At 41.3% G+C, this 20,377-nt stretch overlaps 1 protein-coding gene across 4 annotated transcripts in view; it reads left to right on the plus strand.

Annotated features, from left to right (window-relative positions):
- atrx (ATRX chromatin remodeler) overlaps nt 1–20,377 on the plus strand; it is a 69,779-nt gene that overhangs the window by 9,512 nt on the left and 39,890 nt on the right. For all 4 annotated transcript variants that reach the window (XM_036569375.1, XM_036569376.1, XM_036569377.1 and 1 more), the window contains exons 7-17: nt 1,285–1,394; nt 1,486–1,553; nt 4,068–6,001; nt 7,873–7,939; nt 14,089–14,240; nt 15,166–15,330; nt 17,332–17,452; nt 17,608–17,704; nt 17,831–18,019; nt 18,106–18,247; nt 20,064–20,173. In XM_036569375.1, the coding sequence (XP_036425268.1) occupies nt 1,285–1,394; nt 1,486–1,553; nt 4,068–6,001; nt 7,873–7,939; nt 14,089–14,240; nt 15,166–15,330; nt 17,332–17,452; nt 17,608–17,704; nt 17,831–18,019; nt 18,106–18,247; nt 20,064–20,173 (3,155 nt within the window). The remainder of the gene's footprint in view (nt 1–1,284; nt 1,395–1,485; nt 1,554–4,067; nt 6,002–7,872; nt 7,940–14,088; nt 14,241–15,165; nt 15,331–17,331; nt 17,453–17,607; nt 17,705–17,830; nt 18,020–18,105; nt 18,248–20,063; nt 20,174–20,377) is intronic.

A 20,377-nucleotide genomic window follows, 5' to 3' on the forward strand; every position in this document is an offset into this window, starting at 1 on the left:
GCTGGAGTTTTTAAACACCTCAGTGTCACTGCTGGACTGAGAATAGTCCACCAACCAAAAATATCCAGCCAACGGCGTCCTGTGACCACTGATGAAGGACTAGAGGATGACCAACACAAACTGTGCAGCAGCAGATGAGCTATCGTCTCTGACTTTACGGCTACAAGGTGGACTGACAAGGTAGGAGATAGAGTGGACAGTGAATGGACAGAGTGTTTAAAAACTCCAGCAGCACTGCTGTGTCTGATCCACTTGTACCAGCACAACACACACTAACACACCACCACCACGTCAGTGTTACTGCAGTGCTGAGAATGATCCACCACCCAAATAGTACCTGCTCTGTGGGGGTCCATGGGGGTCCTGACCACTGAAGAACAGGGTAAAAGGGGGCTAACAAAGTATCAGAGAAACAGATGGACTACAGTCTGTAACTGTAGAACTACAAAGTGCACCTATACAGTAAGTGGAGCTGATAAAATGGACAGTGAGCATAGAAACAAGGAGGTGGTCATAATGTGATGCCTGATCGGTGTAACCAGTTAAAGCGAGTCTGTGAGGAGCGAACAGTGATGTTCGTCTAGCAGTTCATCATTTGGCTGCATTTTATGGGTGCAGATTTCAACTATACCAACTGGGCTTTTTCAAGGAGTCATTATGAAGCCACATTCTCCTGTCTGCTGAAGCTCTGTGCTATTTATGATTGTAACATTGCTGTTCTTACCATGATTTTGTCTTCACTTGGCTGTACTGACAGCTGCAAACAGCACATTTTACCAGAATGCCTAAGAGACATTTAGTGGGACAAAACAGTAACTTAAAAAGTGAGCACACATTCTTTGACTTAGCTTAAAAAAAAAAGAAGACGAATCGAATGGCACTTTGCTAACCAGATATTCCAGCTATAATCCTGAAACACAAGGGTCACCTGAAAAATAAGTATACGTAAAAATCTGAATCATAATCTGCTTTAAAGGCCTTTTTTTCTATTCATAATTTCAGCACTGAAAATAGACTGCTGCTTTTCCATCATGGTGATTTGTGCAATTACTTCTGAATGACAGACTCCTTCTTCCTGACCTTTTGGCAAAGAAAAGGTTCCTACTTACCGTGCCGAAGTAGAAACTGCTCAAAGCTAATGCCCAATACTGAGCTGAAGAACAGAATAATATATTTCAAATGAACATTATTTATATAAAAAGATTATTTTTGATCATTTTAGCGTTTTGCTTTCCTGGCCCACAACGTAGCATTGTGAGATTTTTGTTTTTGTCCTTTGTCCAGATGAACACCTTCAGGAGATTGTGAACTGCACTGCGTGTGGAAAGCAGGTCAATCATTTTCAGAGGGATTCTGTCTTTCAACATCCTGCTCTCAAAGTTCTTATCTGCAAGGTAGATCAAAGAGCTTATTTCAAGCAGACATGTATCATCACTCTTCCCGTTTAGTGTAAAGTGACCATTGCATTTTCTTTTTTCCTTCCAGTCATGTTTTAAGTATTACATGAGTGATGACATCAGTAAGGATGATGATGGAATGGATGAACAGTGCAGGTTGGTAGTGTGATGTTTTATTTTTATTTTTTTGTTTATCCCACGTTAAGGGGTTGCGCAGACTTTTTTTTGTTTTTGGTTTAGTTAAATACCTTAATATACCTCAGCCGGTCAAACATATACTTTATTAAAAAGCAAATGCTTTGTTACATTATTACCAATGGCTTTTACTTATTAATAAAGCCTCAGTCCTTTTGGTTAAATGACTATGGAAAGGGCTGTTTTGAAGATGACGCCACAACACTGCGAGTGTGTCCCAATTCAGGGGCTGCATCCTTCAGAGGACGCGGTCTACGAAGGCTGATTAGACCCGCAAATGCTGAACCAACATGAGACGCTCTCCTCTACGGCGGATTTTCTTTTAGCGTCACAGCACCGCTGTTCCCGCCCTCACCGGTGTGTCACGAAACGCACCTGTCGAGTTCTTTTGAAGTTCTTTAAAGACGGAGCCAGAAACTTTGATTTTTTGTTTTATTTTTTTCATTTATTGGAGCAGGAAATGCTTCACTACCAGCTACTGATGACTATATTTATTTATTTATTTATTTATTGATTGATTGATTGTCGCTAGGTCTTCATCTCAGTTTAAACCCAGTACTTATATTTAAAAGTGTCTCTTCAGCCGTTGTTCGCGCCTCTACTGATGCCGCCCGTTCTCGAATCCTTGCCAGCTTGCAGTGAACTTCGGGATATATTGGCTGGGGGAGGATCAACACATTGGGTCCTTCGTTGCCATGAAAAAGAAGCACACATTTTTCCGCCTCATATGAAGGAGTCTTTGAAATGAGACAGCCTAGTGACTCAATCGGTCTTCAAATGCAGCCTCCAAAAGATGCAGCCCCTGAATTGGAACACAGCTTGAGTAGTTCATGAATCAGTGCATGATTGTAGAGCAACATCTTTGCCAAGGCGTGTGCGTGGGACCTTTTGCTTTTCTGAAATTTGAAAATACATTAGTTTAGGCCTCAGATCTTCATAGTCCAGTCAACTTTAGGCACCACTGCCCTGCAGTGCTTAAAATCCTCCTTTTAAAGCACATCTGAGCCACCTCATCAGCTTCTGATCAACACCTTCATGAGCTGAAGATGCACTGTGGCAAGGAATACATTTCCAAATTAAAAAAAAGAACAGTACAAGGCAGCGAGACCCTGAGACTGGGGTGGAGAACCGCTGCTTTAAGCATATCACTTGCTCACTAGATCAGGGTTATATAGGAGTTTTTTTTTTGTTTTTTTTTATTCTAGGCTACGTTTACACAGCAGGTAAAAGTGGCCCAAGTCCGATCATTTTCCTCATATGTGACACAGATGTGTGTCTGTGTGAACAGATAAACACACTGAATCTGACATTTTCAGTTCATATTTAAAGACACTTTCATATGTGGCACTGAAATCTAATATGTGTCCGATCCGTGGCAGTGCGATTCATTCTGAACAGCCAGATCGGAATTAATGCTACTTTTCTGATTTTTCTGTACTAAAAAAATAGAAGAGACTCATCCAGAACCCTCCGTGTTTGAAGAGATTTTGAAAGAAATGTCCGAGCGCGGCCGCAGGAGAACGAGGCTGCAGCGTCAAAGAACAGTTAAAAGTCTGAAAGCAGAGTTTAAAGAATCCGAGGACGCGAACCAAAGAAGTGACCGCGCCCTTTTTACAGTGAGCTCGAACACATTCTGGGAGATGAACCCAGCTGTCAGTCAGTGCAGCTTCATGATGGCTCCTGTGATGCTGGTGAAGATGAAGCTGATCCTCCGGGAGCGACTGGCGTTCGTTGGCAGTTGTGATTGTTTACCTCTGGATGAGCCGTGAAGCAGCGTGACGCTCTGATCTTTTGCTCATGTGGGTCAGTTTAGGAGCTGATCTGTTCAGACTGATTTCGCACACAGATCGCATTTAAAAGATACTGTGAACAGCCAAACAAAAAGATTTGGTGAGAAAGTCCTGCTGTATGAACGTAGCCAGTGTAGCACAGTGACCAGCCATGGATGTAATTTCAGTGAGCAAACCTGCTAATGTTCACGAGTATCAGTGAAGTCATCTTATGTGAAGAATTGGCAAAGAACTGGGAAGATTGTGAAGCATTCTTCTTTCACGCATGCGGGTCAGTTTGGGAGTGTCATCTGTTCAGACTGATGTCGCATACAGATCACATTTTAAGGGATAATGTGAACAGCCAAACAAAAAAATCAGATTTGGTGAGAAAATCAGGTTTGGGCCACTTTAACCTGCTCCAAAAGGCAGTACAGATTAATGCTGCCCTCTGCTGGATGTATAACGATGAAAATGAATTGCAGCCCTGTGTCCTCTTTCAGACAGATTGATGTAGAAAACTGTAGTGGTACTGAAATACTTTATTTTTGAAAATTTAAAAAGCATATTTGCCTAAGTGCAATTTGGAAAAGAACTTCTTAATTCTGTGTAATTATAGTCTTTGCAACTTTGCTGAGTAACTATGATGATATTGATGATCGCAGGCAATTTTGTGTAACATCATGTGTGTAAATTCATCCTTCAGGTGGTGTGCAGAGGGAGGCAACCTCATTTGTTGTGACTACTGCAGCAATGCCTTTTGCAAAAAATGCATTCAGCGTAATCTTGGGAGAAAGGAGCTATCTGGAATCATGAACGAAGATAGCAAGTGGTATTGCTACGTGTGCCATCCAGAGCCTCTTCGGGACATTGTTGCAGCGTGCGAGAAGGTTCTGCAAAATCTAGAAAGCAAGAAAAAGCCCAAGGGAGACAATGACAAAGCAAAACGCGATAATTCAAAGCACAAGCACGGGAAAAGTCAAACTACGGCTGTAAACGGAAAGGATGTTAATTCCGATGGAGCAGGGACTCTTACTTTTTCCTACAAAATGTTGGCGGTTCCTAAGGAACTTGTCAAAAAGACAAAAAAACTGATTGAGACGACGAATGGCTTGAACACCACGTTTGTACAGTTCATTCAGCAGGGGTCAGTCCAGTGTGGGGACAGTGTTGTCAGGTACCGGCACTTGAAAGCATTCAAATCTGTTCTGGCTGACCTGAAAAAGGTCCACGGAGCTTTGGAAGAGTCGTTGGAGGTAGAATTCCGAGACCTGGAGGTCCAGAATGGAGAGGCACATGGGTCTGCTGACAGCCAGACTCTAGATAATGCAGTCCCCGACTCGCAACATGCTGACCAGGTTAGTGAAAAGGAGGAGGTACTAGATAGCACTATGGACTACAGTCCAGTGGTTCCGGGGGATCATGTGGGTGGTGAAGACGCTGTCTCAGCAGATGTAAAAATGAAGGAAGGTCCAGATCCCTCAGTAGGGAATACAGCGGACAAGTCAAAAGAAAGTGAAGCCAAAGAATCGGTTGTCAAATGTGACGTTGAACCTGACTGTGATGATGGCTCTACATCAGCTGGTGAAACCTCTCTTGACAAAGACATTGTGTCTATTCCACCGTCCGTCCCCGAAGAGCTCTTTGAGATGGTTGAGAGTCTGGCAGATTGCGTGAAACAAGAGGGCGAGAGCAGTACCGCTGATGCCGACGACGGTAAGGTAGATAATGCGTCCTTGTCAAATGAGGAGTCAGAAGAACCTGGTAAACGTTCTGAAAGTTTGGGTAAGAAACTGTTTGTAAAGCTGACGCCTGTTCCGCTTAAAATTACCATCAAGAGAGATGAAAGAGAAGACGCAACGAAGTCCAAGGAGAGAGATGGTGCTGTGTCCCCGGACGAAGGTCCAGACAGCAGACGATCGCCTAGAATGAAGACTACTCCGCTGCGCAAGTCATCTGAGGGAAAGGACAAGAGTAAGTCTGATGAATCAAAAGGTAAAAAAGATAAAAACGATAACGGTCTAGAGCTTCCGGCCTCCAGTCCTCTTGACTCAGACTCTGACGAAATCCCTGAGGTCCTTCGCCGGACTGAAGGCATGGGGGCCAGTTCAGACGAACAGGAGGCAGAGCACAACGGGAAGCCTTCGGTTGGCGGTGCTGACGAAAACAAAAGGTCATCTTCCCGGTTTCCTGCGAGGACGACAGCAAAGCGCAAGCTCAACGTAAGCTCTTCAGATTCCGATCAAGGAGCAAAGTCCTCCAAAGCCAAGAAAAAAGTCACTAAAAAAAAGAAAGGTAAAGAATCGGACTCCTCAAATCACGACTCGGACCTTGAGAAGGAGATCAAGCGTCTGAGCAAGCTTTACACTAATAAGAAACCGTCCAAAGGAGCCAAAAAGCAGGAGGACGAGAGCAAGAAGGTGGTAAAGAAAGGCCCTAAGAGGTCATTTGAGCGAGTAAGGCGCTCTCAGAGAGCTAAAGGGAATACCACCAAAGATTCGTCCTCTGATGATGATGATGAAGATGATGAAGAGGAGGGGCAGGCTGCAGACTCTGGAGAGGAAAGTGGAGATCAGCAAAAGATGAAACCTATTCTTGAGTCTGTTGTGGCTGGGATTGATGCTTTCCACCAGTCATCAGGTGAGTGGACTAAAAATCTTAAAGATGTAGATTTATTTAGATTGTCTCGCTGCTGTAAATGTCTAACTGTGGACAGGTGCTGCATTTTCTGTGCAGAGAATAAGCTGAGAAATTGCAAAAAAGGCTGGGATTTATGTTTTCGGGGTTGATGGAACTCTGATTACTATCCCTAAATTGTCCAGTAAACCAGCCTCAAACTGGTCCTGCAGGACCCTGAGACAGTCCATATTTTTCTGTAGTACTTCGTGTTGGGAGTTGAAATCAAGCAAAAAGATGTGGTCCAACGGGGTCTAAGAACTGATTTGAGTCAAAGTGAACTTTGTTGTTCACACTATACATCAAGGAGTGCACAGCTGAACAAGACTGCGTTTCTCTAACTCCGACATGCAAAATTTACATAAATATATTATAAAGGAAACTGCACAGAGACATACTAGATAGCATATACATACATAAAACCATACATATGGGGGGGAATACTAATGTATACACAACCCTATTTCCAAAAACATTGGGACGCTGTGCAAAATGTAATTAAAAACAAAATGCAATGATGTGTTAATCATTTAAACCGTATATTTCATTGAAAATAGTACAAAGACAACATATTAAATGTTGAAACTGCTTAAAAAAAACACCTGGTAGTTGATTGGGTTCACTGGTTATAGAAAGAGTATCTCAGAGAGGCGGAGTCTTTCAGAAGTAAAGATGAGGAGGGGTTCACCACTCTGTGAAAGACTGCACCATCAAATAGTGCAACAAATTTTTCAATGTAAAACAGCAAAGAACTTTTGTTTTTCATCATCTACGGTGCATAATATCATTAAGAGATTCAGAGAATCTGGAGAAATCTCTGTATGTTAGGGACAAGGCCAAAAAACAGTATTTTCTGGCCGTGATCTTTGGGCCCTCAGGCGGCACTGCATTAAAAACAGACATGATTCTGTAGAGGAAATCACTGCATGGGCTCAGAAACACTTCTGAAAAACACTGTCTGTGAACACAGTTCATCACTGCATCCACAAATGCAAGTTAAAACTCTAAAATGCAAAGAAGAAACTGTACATAAACAGGATCCAGAAACGCTGCCACCTTCTCTGGGCCCGAGCTCATTTAAAATGGACTGAGGGGAAGTGGAAAAGTGCCCTGTGGTCCGACGTATCAACATTTAAAAATTCTTTTTGGAAATCATGGACACTGTGTCCTCTGGGCTAAAGACCACTCAGCTTGTTATCAGTGCACAGTTCAAAAGCCAGTATTCATGATGGTATAGGGGGGCATTAGTGCACATGGCATGGGTGACATGATCTGTGAAGGCACCATTAATGCTGAACGATATATACATGTTTTGGCAACATATGCTGCCATCCAGACGACGTCTTTTTCAGGGAAGGCCTTGATTATTTCAGTAAGACGATGCCAAACCACATTCTGCATGTATTACAACAGCATTGCTCCATATTAAGAGTCCAGGTGCTAAACTGACCTGTCTGCAGTCCAGACCTGTCACTACTGATAACATTTGGCACATTATGAAATGAAAAATACGATTTTTTCAATTTCAACATTTGATATGTTGTCTTTGTAGTATTTTTCTTTAAAAATATGGTCCTGATAGTCCAGCATGTTGTGTATAGAACGACTGTTGTCCAAAATTGAGAGTAAAATTCTTCGTAGTTATTTAAGTACAGTATTTAAGTAAAGTTGTTCCTTCCTTGAGTCAGTCAAGGGTTGGTCTGTCTGTACTGGGCTTTCGGATTTCTGATGCCAGTAGCGCCTTTGCTGCAATTTGCGCAGTATTTAAAGAGTTATTCTAATAGTCTGCCTTAAGGAAATTACAGTGATAATCTTTGTCATTATTCCTTGACCAGGAGATGAAGCTGAAACCAAAGAGGAGCCCTCTTCGATGGTTGATGATGACGATGACCCTGAGAATAGGTATGAAGTCTTCTCTAGTCATCCTATTGCAGAGGTGCCCAAACTTTTTTCAAGGGGGGGCAGAATGGACCTTATCAGAATACCCGAGGGCCGGTCATTCTTCGCCAAAATATTATTCATAAATGGTTTTAAATCCTCAGTATTAAAAATATGAAAAACACAAACATACAGAACAAGTAACGTTTATTATAAAAACTATTAAATTTGCTCTGTACAAATACAGATCTTGTTGTCTTTACACGTTTCCTTAAACTTGGTCCAGATTAAACCTCTTTGTTTGTGTTTTATGTTCTCTGACGCTGCTTGGAGTATTATTGTTTGTGTGCACTGTAACTGAGCTGTTGCCTTTCTGGACTATTGTTTTTGTTTTTTTTGTGTTTTCTTCTTCTTTAATCAGTCACAAGAAAGAGGTTAGATGTAAAAGCATGCTGTGCCGCAAATAATTAAATTTCTCATTTTATAGCATTGTTTATAAACACATGACTGTGACTCAGAATTCTGTCCACGCCATGAATAAGATGAGTGAAATATTGGGATTAGACCAATAATAGACCACCTCTGATTTCTGTTTTATGAGTAAATAAATGTTACTGTATCTGTTCTTAAATCAGCTTTGACTTTATGTATTGTAAAGCATGATGGGATAAAACAAATTGCTGATGTTCACATAGACCACAAGTTATCGAGAGTTATTAGGGTTGTATTGTCACAATACACGACAATGTTCATGTCATGAGATGAGCTAATTTTAGTGGGTATTCCATGACTGACAACATGTGGTTTGATGCTCTGTAGCAGCCATTTGGGAAAATGCATTTTTCATTAAATTGTCTCTGGTGTTCCTTTATTATGTGGAACACCAATGAGGATCAGTAACACCAGTGACTCCTATGGAGAGATAGAAAAGTGGACGTTTCTGTAGAATGACCCGTAGTTCTGTTTAACACAGTTCATTATATTCCTAAAAGTGATAATCATGAACATAAATAATTATCCGCAGTGAGGTTTCTCAATCAAGTACAATAATGTTGGCCAAAGAGTGGTAGATCAATGTGTCTATTGCTTAATGCGAGGATCAAATTCTCTTGTTAGCGCCTCAGATATGCTGACTCTTTTGTGAAGACATCACCCAAATGTCAGTTATAGTAGTGATGAAGATGCGAAAGCTGGCCACCTTCCTGTTTGAATTTTCTGTTCCATCTAAATGGATCAGCACTTTCATCTTACATGTTTTGTTTACTTTTATGTAGATATTGCACTTCTGTTTATGTTTACTAAGAAAATGACTTGTGCAATTATTCCTTCAACAAGCACTGTTGTCTTTTAGAAACAGTGGAAATTGATAACATTTGGGGATTACCAAAAAATACATACATACAAAAAATACGAGTTATATAAGCCTCTTTTTTAATTCTGTACTGAGAACATATTATATTCTGATGCAAAAAAGACAATACTTACCATATTATAAAATTTGTTAATTGTTACACCCCTAGAAGTAAAACAGGTTTGCATGACATTATTAGTACCTTTTCTCCTGTGAGTATTTACAAGATGCGTAGGTTCACGCTATCCAGCTCTCTTTCATTGCAACGGAAATTTTGGTTTTGCACACTGGAGAGTTTCTATCAAAGGCACTAATAGAGGGGCACTCCAACCTAAACCCTGGCTGTTAATATATTGTCATGTTGGACTATATTGGTTTTACAGAATTCGTTTTCCTATCTTTTTTTGTTTTTTGTCTATTAGTAGCCACGTTTACATGCAGCCTAATAATCCAACTTATAGCTGAATGGGAATAGACTAGTCCAATTGAGGCCATTCGCAATACAGTTTCTGTCCGACTGATCGAGGTGGGTAATCCTGTAAATAATCCGTTAAATAGAAGAATAATATCCGTGTAAACGCCTGTATCTGATTATATTCCCCATCAGAAAGTTTAAGTCCGTTCTGATCATGTTTGTCGCGTCATAGTGAGAGTTTATACCGTTCAACATGGCGGAGCAGAAACTGGTCTGCAGAGGAGACGAAGTTTATGCTCTGATCTTTAAAAGACGGCGGTGGGACGGACGTCCAGCTTATGTGTCTCAGAACACGACGTCTTCCTCTCGGCCTTCTTTAATAAGGACATGTGAAGGACGTTTTCCTGAGTCTGACATCATTTTAAAGCAGTTAAAAACACAAGCACTGCTCACTGCTGCTCATCTCACTCTGACTAAACGTGATGTTTGCTGTCATGGTAACGTTTACTCTAAGCGGTTCTTTGCGCATGCGCGTCATTTTGGATCGGATTATTTGTAGTGAGCATGTAAATGAAGATTTTCATCAGATTGTTGAGTAGAGTGAGCATAAAAACACCTCAGTCTTAATCTATAATCGGAATGGATTCAATCGGATTGGAGAAAATCTTTGCCAGTAAACACAGCCAGTGTTCTCTCACCACAATAGCCAGCATGCGTTATGCAAATACTCCCACAGATGCGCTGCTCATGCAGACACTAATAAGTACAGATATCATATTTTGGATATTCATAATGTTTCAAAATGTTCTCAAACATTTCAAACAACCTGTCCTCAAACTGGTTCCTCCCACCTTCAAGATGCATCAGAAGGGAGTTTTCTTAGTCTTTAAACCAAAAATCGGAAAATGTCACTCTCAAGACTATTATTTCACCACCATCAGACATGTGTAGGCATGTTTACAGCAGATGTAACAAACATGTTTTACAGGTTGGCTGTAGTAGTACTTTAAGCTCAACATGTTTAACTGTTGGTGCTGCATAAAACTATAAAGTAACACCTTTCGGTCATGTTTATCAGCATATTTACAAAAGATTAATAATTCCCAATCCTGTAGATACTTGAGCATTATTAAGAATGGTAAAGCCACACATCACTCAAACTACTTGAGGCAGTCCAAGACACCAAGACTCGCCTGTCACTTCATGTTGCATTAATGATATGAGATGAGAGATCGTGCACAAACCACAGAGCAAGTGAGTCATTAGTAAAACAAGGGAAAAGTAGTTTGTACCATCAGGCCTGACTCTGGACCTGAGCCATATTCCATCCACTAGCAGAGGAGCTGAAGGCTCAGCTGGTTTTATTGGAACCGTATGCTGCTGAAAGATGTGAGCCATGGAAAAAGGCACGTCGGAATCTTTGATTTAAGTAGAGGGCACTGGAAGTTCTGTTGGTTCCAGAGTTCAAAGCTTAGATGGCCGTCTTGTGTTTGCGCTGTTCTCTTTCAGTGGGATGCTGTTTAGGTTACATGGGATACTATCGACATTCCAATGGCTAATGGAGCAAACGAGAATGAGGAACCGAACAGAAGACTGGCTTAATGATCTGTGCCTAGAAAAAGACTCTAGCCTAATGTCTGGGGTACGTGTTGGACGGTGGACAAATTGGACCATAGGTTAGGAAGGTGGAATCCATTTATTCTTGCACTGCACCAACCTCAAAGAAATAAACCAGAGGTGCACAACTCCGGTCCTGGAGGGCACAGTTTGGAGGTTTCCCAGCTCAAACATACCCACTTAACCTGGCAATTAACAGATAAATGTAATCAGGTGTGTTGGAGCAGGTAAATCACCAAACTGTGCTGGACACCGGCCCTCCAGGACCTGAGTGGTGCACCCCTGAGTTAAACGATATCCTTTATGGCATTAGTGCAGGGGTCGGCAACATGTGGCTCTCGTACTGCCCCGTTGCGGCTCCACAGCAGAATTGGATTAGGTAAAGATAAAATAATCCTCCTTTGCAGTAAAATGAAGATCTGCTTATCGTTCTAACAATAAATGGTGTTAAACACTGGAGTTAATGTAGCTTATAACTGCTAGTTCACCCTTTAATCCTGAAGGTTGGCGCACAGACTGATCACCACAGCAACGCAGACAAGAATCTCGCTAGCTGACTTATTAGCTAATGAAAAGGCAAAGAGAAAAATTTAAGACGAACATTAATTTGGAGCTCAGCTGACTTATTTGCATTTATAAGCACTTCAGCTGGTTTCCTGATACATTTATTCTGCAGCGAGAAACTGAAGCTGTGAAGCTGAAGTCAGTTTCTCTTTCAAATTCTCCCGTTCCACCTTAAATGGTGCAGCAGTTACATTCTGGCGCCTCAGGCAACATTTAAGGTGGAACGGAATCGAACTAACAAAGAAGCTGGTGAATGAGAAGCGACTTCAGCCTCGCAAGAAGTTGAATGTTGAGATATTTTACAAGAATCTATTCTACCTTTGAGGAAAAGTTTCCTGCTGGAGATGCGAGAAAAGCGGCTGTAGCTGAGCTAAAGCTTAAAGCAGAGCAAAGTCTGAGTTTTTGTTTATATTATATTTTTAGCCTATACTATTACTTGAACACATACTATGACGTATTTACCGCCAAGATATTAAAATGGACAAAACGTTGTGGCTCTCAAGGTGGTTTGATTTTTGTTGAAGGGGAAAAAAAATTGGCTCGTCTTAACATTTGGGTGCGACTCCTGGTGTAGTGGGATGGTAGTGACTCTGACGTTCATTCCAACCTTACTGCAGTTCTGATCCATGTTACGAATGTCTCCGGGAGTAACAGGTTGAAAAGAAATTTGAGTGAGCCTTTGAAGAACTGAAGGACAGAATGTGGAAAGCTTTTATTCTAGATGTCAGATTGTAATCAGGCTTTTGTATTTCACGCTGCTGCATCAAGGATTGTCCTTGACTTTTTCAAGGAGTGCAACGTTATTCAGACTTCACAGGTTTCATAAGTAAACGCATTATTTTTCTTTGAAGCTTGTAGCGTAATATTTGGATAACTGTGCTTTGACAAGTTAGTCCACTTCTCACATGTTTGTTAATTATTAGTAATTTTGTCAGTGGCGTTCAGAATTGCTGAAATTTTAATCTCCAGAATTAAGAAGTGGTTAAGAAACATTGGGCATTCAATCTGTTGTTTTTTGTTTGTGTTAATATTGATTAAAGCGTTAAATCTTGATAGAATGCTTGCATAATCTATAATCAGTAGACATGCTTTTCTGTGCCGTGCACAGCAGCGCCATGTAGTGTAGATTAAAAACAAAGCATCTTTTGTAGGCAACTTGTAGTGGGCGTGTTCTTTTAAGCAGTTAAACACATTAAACTGCCAGATTGTGAAAATATTGAATCGGTTATTTGCAAAACTGTTCTGCTTGAGTTTATTTGTTTACTGAGGAAAAAGCTATTTTTAAGCCGGGGTTACACTACGTGACTTTTACCCCGATTTTAGCCCTGATTCTCTGAGTTTGACCTGGTCAGCTCTAGTCTAGATTTTTAGGTCAGTCGACAGTTGGAGAGAGAGTCGAGTCGTGTTTGAGAGGCGCGGACTCAGATTTTTGGCCTCCCGATCGCATTTCAGACCAGTCAGTTTATCAAACGTTTGATTTCTGAACTCGACTCTGAGTGAAATCAAGTGTAAACTGGTCAACGACTCAATCTGAACAGACTCCTGCAACAGCCATTGAAAACTGTGAGTGCGAAAGAAGAAAATACAGGAAATAAACAAAGAAAAATGGAGAAAAGTCTCTCACGTGTGGAGCGAAGCTTTTTAATGAGCTGAGTTTAAGTCACAATCGAGTTTATGCACATTAAAAACTCTAAAAATACCAACTGATCACATTTTTAAAATCCATGGTCCACTTAAACATGTTTATCTGCTGCTTCTTTGCTCTGTCAGCACAAACGACAGAGAAAACAGCAGCAGCTCCACGTTTGTTTATTTGCGTCTCCTAGTAATGAGAGTTCGTGATTCAGCGAGTTCTGTTTGGTTCAGTAACAGCTTAAAAGTTGAGTAGTGTCTGATCGTTTATTGTGGATCCCCAATATTTCAGTTGCCCAAAAAACCAGTCCGACAGTGTGAGACGCCCAGTCTGTTATAACCTGTTCAGACTTTAAAAGTCATGTAGTGAACCCAAGGGTTTAGTTTATATATGGATGAATTGATTGCCATTAAGAGGCATTCATAACTAAACAATGTGCTTGAGTGATTGATGAATATGGAATATTACCAGTGTTCTCTCCCCCCCCCGTCTCATTAACAGCAGCAGTCAAGTTGTTATCTGAATGTTTACTGCACTGAAACACAGTTTGCTCGTCTAGTCTAATCCCGTTCTCTCTCTCTTTGCCCCCAAAGAATTGCAAAGAAGATGCTGTTAGCCCAGATCAAAGCAAATTACTCATCTGGCGATGCCACCTCCTCCGAAGATGAAGATGGCAAAAAAGAGGATGAAAAGTCTTCATCGAAAGTAAAGGATGATGATGAAGATCAGGAGGATGAAGAGAAAGGTCAGGAACCTCAATTTGTAAATCTCTATGCCCTTCAAACTGTCATCTCAATGGCTGGTTCTCTAAGGCTACGTTCACATTACAAGCCTCGTTGCTCAAATCCGATTTTTGCTCAAATCCGATCTCTGACACGATGGTTCACACTCGTTTAGGTAAGTGATTCAAATCTGTCATTAATGTGACGAACCGGCGTCCTGAAATGACCCTCATGAGCTCATCCTACTCAGTAACGTCACGAGAATGTATCACGTGAATCATCAGCTCAAACTAACGAGCAGAACGAGCTTCGCTGAGAAGCTCTCAGCTTCATTATTAGAGCGAGACAAAGGAGAAAAAGGTGAGATGAGCTGCTTTTCCGTTTACAGGCTTTAACTTCTGTTCGGCGCTGCTGCCATGGTAACGCTGAATGATGGCGCAGTGGAAAAAAGCACATGAATTCCGATCTGAGCGTCACATTAAGGTCGCACGGCCACAAATCGGATACGTATCTGATCTAGGACCACATATGAAAGTGGCTCAGGTCAGATTTGAAAAGATGAGATTTGTGTCCACACAGCTCTGAAAACATCAGATCTGAGTCACATTAGGGCAAAAAATCGGATTTGTGTTACTTCAACCTGGTAATGTGAACATCTTAATCCAATCTGAGCAGTCATGATATTTTATATACACTGTGTCCAAAGGTGTTTAGACACTTGCTCATCCAGCATTTCTTCTGAACTCAAGTGCAGTAATAGGAAGCCCATTCTATCTTCAGTGCTTTTCTAGAGAGGTTACATAGACTACAGTAGAACATCTGTGTCGGCGGTGTCCACACCTTACACATATTGTTTGAACGTGTGCTTTTTCAACGTGATTATGACTTCATGTACAGATGTGGTGATTGCGTGTTGATAACGTCTGTTTTTTTTATCTCTCCATACAGAGGAAGAGGAGGAAACCTCAGACTCTGGTTCAGACGTGGATGTGAAGAAAGGTGGACGGAGGCACAGTTTGCTTCGCAAGAAGCTGACGCTCAGCGAGGGCGAGTCTGATGATGAAAAACCAGCCAAGAGTAAGAAAGAAGTGAAAAGGAAAGGAAGACGGAAAGGTCAGTGTTTACGAAGTCAAAGGCTGCCCTTGCGTTAATTTTTTTAAAAAGGCACGAAATTAATAGTTTCACATGAAGACAGACACCAATTTTACACTTTGAGTCTGTTTTTGAGCCTTTGAGTCTATTCACGAGCAGCGTGCTAATGGATTCTAGCTATAAACACTGCAAAATAAAACATTCATACTATATTGTGCTCCACATGCCACAGGCTTACTGTATTTCAACTTGTTCTACCACAACAGCAGCTGCAGGAGGCTTATGTAGGCCTGACTAGTGGTAGAATCTGGGCAGACACAAAAGCTTTGTTCACACAGCAGGTAAAAGTGGTCCAAATCCAATCGTTTTCTTCGTGTGTGACACAGATGTGTTATCCGTGTGTCAGCGTGAACAGCAAAAACAGACTGAATCTGACATTTTCAGTTCCAGTTTGAGACGCTTTCATATGTGGTACTGAAATCTGATGCGTATCTGATGTGCAGCACTGCAACTCAGTCTGAATAGCCAGATCGGAATTCATGTGACTTTTACGTCAATCCAACTCGACATTCGGTATAATTTTGTGCTGCTGAGGCTCATAAACATTCAGCCTGATGTTTCTGTACCAAAAAAAAATTAGAAGACTTATCGCAGTATCACCACTCCATGTTTGAAGAGATTTTGAAAGAAATGTCCGAGCGCGGCCGCAGGAGAACGAGGCTGCAGCGTCAAAGAACAGTTAAAAGTCAGAAAGCAAAGTTTAAAGAATCCGAGGACGCGAACCAAAGAAGTGACCGCGCCCTTTTTACGGCTCGAACACATTCTGGGTGATGAGCCCAGCTGTCAGTCAGTGCAGCTTCATGATGGCTCCTGTGAGGCTGGTGAAGATGAAGCTGATCCTCCGGGAGCGACTGGCGTTCGTTGGCAGTCGTGATTGTTCACCTCTGGATGAGCCGTGAAGCAGCGTGACGCTCTGTTCTTTAGTGCATGTGGGTCAGTTTAGGAGCTGATCTGTTCAGACTGATGTCTCATACAGATCACATTTAAAAGATAATGTGAACAGCGAAACATAAAGAATCGGATTTGGTGAGAAAATCAGATTTGGGCCACTTTTACCTGCTCTGTAAACGTAGCCTAAGTAGCGATGCTGAAATGCTGCAAAAACTTAATTTCATTAATTTCATTTTACCAGTTGTAACATATGTTTGTACATATCTGATGTTTTTAAAAAACTAGATGTGAATTGATGGTGCACATTTTAGCTGCAAGATGACATAATTAATAAAAATAAAAGGTGCTGTTGTGGTTGTACTGCTCCATTTCTGTTTGCTGGGGAAAATACGAAGAATTGTTGATGTCATCAGTGGGCTAGGTTTCTACCATATAAATTACTGGACAGGCTGCCTGCTAATCTATATGGTAAGCCAGCCATTGTATAATGACAGTTTATGCATGTATACTTAATCCTTGCGTGGTGTTGATGTGTTACTCAGTGGTCTGGTGGATCCACCATTATTGTTTTTTAAATCGATGCAGCCATAATAATTTATGTAAAAATACTAGATGTTTAAAATATCACAAGTGTCCAGCGTAGGGTTCTCCTTTGGCAGCTGTAGCCAGTCAGCAGCCTGACCATGTTGTCCACCCTCACACACACACACACACACTAACAGCAGGCCATGTAGGAGGAGAACAGAGTGAAGGACACAGCACCTCCACACTTTTACTCCCCGTGGGTTCAGCCCAACACCACATGTAATATAAATATGTGGGGGGTGAACAGAGTGAAGACACTGAAAATGGGTTATTTTATATGTTCTTCACAGAAAATGAGCAAAGACCAAGAATCTGAGGCTGAAATAATAATAAATCACATTTTTTTTCTTTTGGTAAACATTGAAAAAGGGTCCCACAGACCTGAACACCACACAGGGGTTAATTTATAGTTGACTTGTGCAAAAATTTGAGCTGATGCTGCTTTATGTAGTTCGTATTGGTCAGTCTGTACTTTGCTTTGTGCAGTGGGCAGCGATGACTCTGATTCGGACTTCAAACAGTCGGGCTCAAATTCTGATAGCGAATCAGCGCTGAGTGCCGCAGTGAGTGAAGATGAAGATGACAGCAAAAACAAGCGGAGAACGCGGTGAGAACTTTAGAACTGTAGTGCATGAAGTTCCACATGAACCCACTTTGGCAGTCCTTAGTTTGAGTTGTTTAATTGGAAGTTCCCACAGTCAGATTTATTTATTTATTTGATGTAATGAAAGAATGATGAATGCACTCTGGCCCATCTTGTAGGTCTTCCAAAAAAGCTGACAAAGACAGGAGTTACCAGAAGGAAAAGAAAAAAAAGCGACGACGCATTAAGGTTCAGGACTCTTCCTCCAGTGACAAGGTACTGTTCATGTGGTTGCCGGCATGCAGGGCTCTACAGTTGGTCAGTTCAGTCATGGTTCAGCGTGGTTCGATCTTGGGTTTGTCTAGTGTTGTTTCAGTGTGTCGTCTCGGGTTTTCTCTGCAGAGCGGAGGCGAAGGAGAGGAAGAAGACGGTGAGGGAGATGATAAGGGCACTCCCAAGGGGCGCAAGAAGATCCGCAAGATCCTCAAGGATGACAAGCTGCGCTCGGAGACCCAGAACGCCTTGAAAGAGGAAGAGGAGAGGAGGAAGCGCATTGCTGAGAGGGAGCAACTGAGAGAAAAGCTCCGGGAGGTGCGTAGGCACACGATGAGCTAGCGAAGTTTGTTTGGGTTGTGTTGTAGACCGTGTTTCAGACTGATGGGTTCTCACTCCTTTAGACCATCGTGGTGGAGGAGTCATCGCAGGTCACTTGCCCCATTACTACAAAGCTGGTGCTTGATGAAGATGAGGAGACCAAGGAGCCACTTGTCCAGGTCCACAGGAACCTAGTAACCAAGCTGAAGCCTCACCAAGTCGATGGTAAGTCAAGATGCAGTATAGTGTCTTTTCTGTCCTGTTGCCTGAAAATCAGTGGGCATGGAAACAAATCGTGCTTGTACATCTTTATGAGCTGCTGGCTGCACTGCTGTCAAGCTTGGCAGTGCGGCTAAATGTTTGGCATCAGTTTGAGACCATGCAGATCTCTAACAGGCTCGTATGTCACTCAGCAAGTGCGAAAAGTAGGATATATTCAGTTTTGATGGGGATACATTTGCTCTGTTTAAGAGTGACATGCTACCTGGTGATAACCCCCATTGTCTGTCATTCAGTTCCTGCCATCAGGCTCTCTTTCACACTGTTCATCAGTATTTTTGCAGTTTTCTGCGATTGTTAGTTCAGTTGTTCGAAAATGAGTTGAAACGTGTTCAAATTTGATGTGGGTGCTTAGTTTGCAGCATAATTGGTTCTCTTTAGGAGGGATTTGCAGACGATAGAATATTGGTGTAATTTTTGCAAATCAGCCACTCGTTATCAAGAGCTATACAGTCCAGCAAGTCTTTTTCTTTTGGGATGTTGAAGAACCTCTCTGCTTAATTAAGGCTCAATTACTGAATATTTTTTATTCATTTATTATAGTTTTTAAGGTCTTTTTGACTGTTTTCTACCTGTGATAAAACTTCAGTCTTGATGCTCTCAGCAGCAGTGTATATAAATGGATTAAATTCCTTTATTTTTAATTAGGATGTTCCATGGTAAACAAATGGTAATGAGTAGATGTCTTTTAATGAACTTTTGACCAGATTCTGTGGGCATGTGTCGCAGTTCAGGATTTCTAAATTACATTCAGAAACTGGAAAGTTGTGTTAAAAAGAAAGAAGAAAGAAAAAATGAAGTGAATGATCAAATCGAAAGACACAGATTTTTATTTTTTTTTTCCGTGTTAAGCCTTTATGTAACAGGCTAATGTTGATCTCACTATTCCATAGTTCTTCGTTTATTTGAGTAAAATGTAAGATGGAAGAGAACATAATACTAAAATGTGAATATTAGGTCTGTTCCTAACTAGTCACTGGCTCTCTCTCTCTCTCTCTCTCTCTCTCTCTCTCTATATATATATATATATATATATATATATATATATATATATAAAACCAGGTTGAAGTGTCACAAATCAGATTTTTTTGCCCTAATGTGACTCAGATCTGATCTTTTCAAATCCAACCTGAGCCACTTTCATATGTGCTCCTAGATCGGATACGTATCCGATTCGCGGCTATTCAAGCTTAATGTGACGCTCAGATCGGAATTCATGTAAAGCCTGTAAATGGTGGAAAAGCAGCTCATCTCACCTTTTTCTCCTTCGTCTCGCTCTAATAATGAAGCTGAGAGCTGATCAGAGTTAATTATCTTCAGCGAAGCTCGTTCTGCTCGTTAGTTTGTGCTGATGATGAACGTGATTCATTCACGTGACGTTACTGAGTAGGATGTGTTCATGAGGGTCATTTCAGGACGCCGGTTCGTCACAATAATGACAGATTTGAGTCACTTACCCAAACGAGTGTGAACCATCATGTCAGAGAGATCGGATTTGAGCAAAAATCGGATTTGAGCAATGAGGCTTGTGATGTAAATGTAGCCCAAGGCTAGTTATTAGTTAGGAACAATTCTAAAATGTGAATATTAGGCCTATGTTCTTTTTACACACACGTGTGTGTGTGTGTGTGTGTGTGTGTGTGTGTGTGTGTGTGTGTATATATGTATGTGTGTGTGCGTATGTGTCTGCATATATATATATATAGATAGATAGATAGATATAGAAAATGTCTCAATGTGCTGTTTTTGTGTTGCTCTACAGGTGTACAGTTCATATGGGATTGCTGCTGTGAATCTGTGAAAAAGGTTCAGAAGTCCTCTGGCTCTGGCTGCATCCTTGCCCACTGCATGGGTCTGGGCAAAACCCTTCAGGTAAAGCTGCATGTTGTTCTGTTGTGGAGGATATTAATTACTGTGTTGTAAAGCTGTTCAAACTAGTGCTTCTCCTACAAAATATACTGGTGTTTTTCTTTGTTATTATACTGTTATTGATTTTATACTGTAGACCTTTACCACCATATGGGAACAGTGCAACCGTGATTTTCTTTGTTCACTCTTTATTGGGGATTAATTGTG

Source organism: Colossoma macropomum, unplaced genomic scaffold (assembly GCF_904425465.1).
Source record: "Colossoma macropomum unplaced genomic scaffold, Colossoma_macropomum, whole genome shotgun sequence".
NCBI classification, from domain to species: Eukaryota; Metazoa; Chordata; class Actinopteri; order Characiformes; family Serrasalmidae; genus Colossoma; species Colossoma macropomum.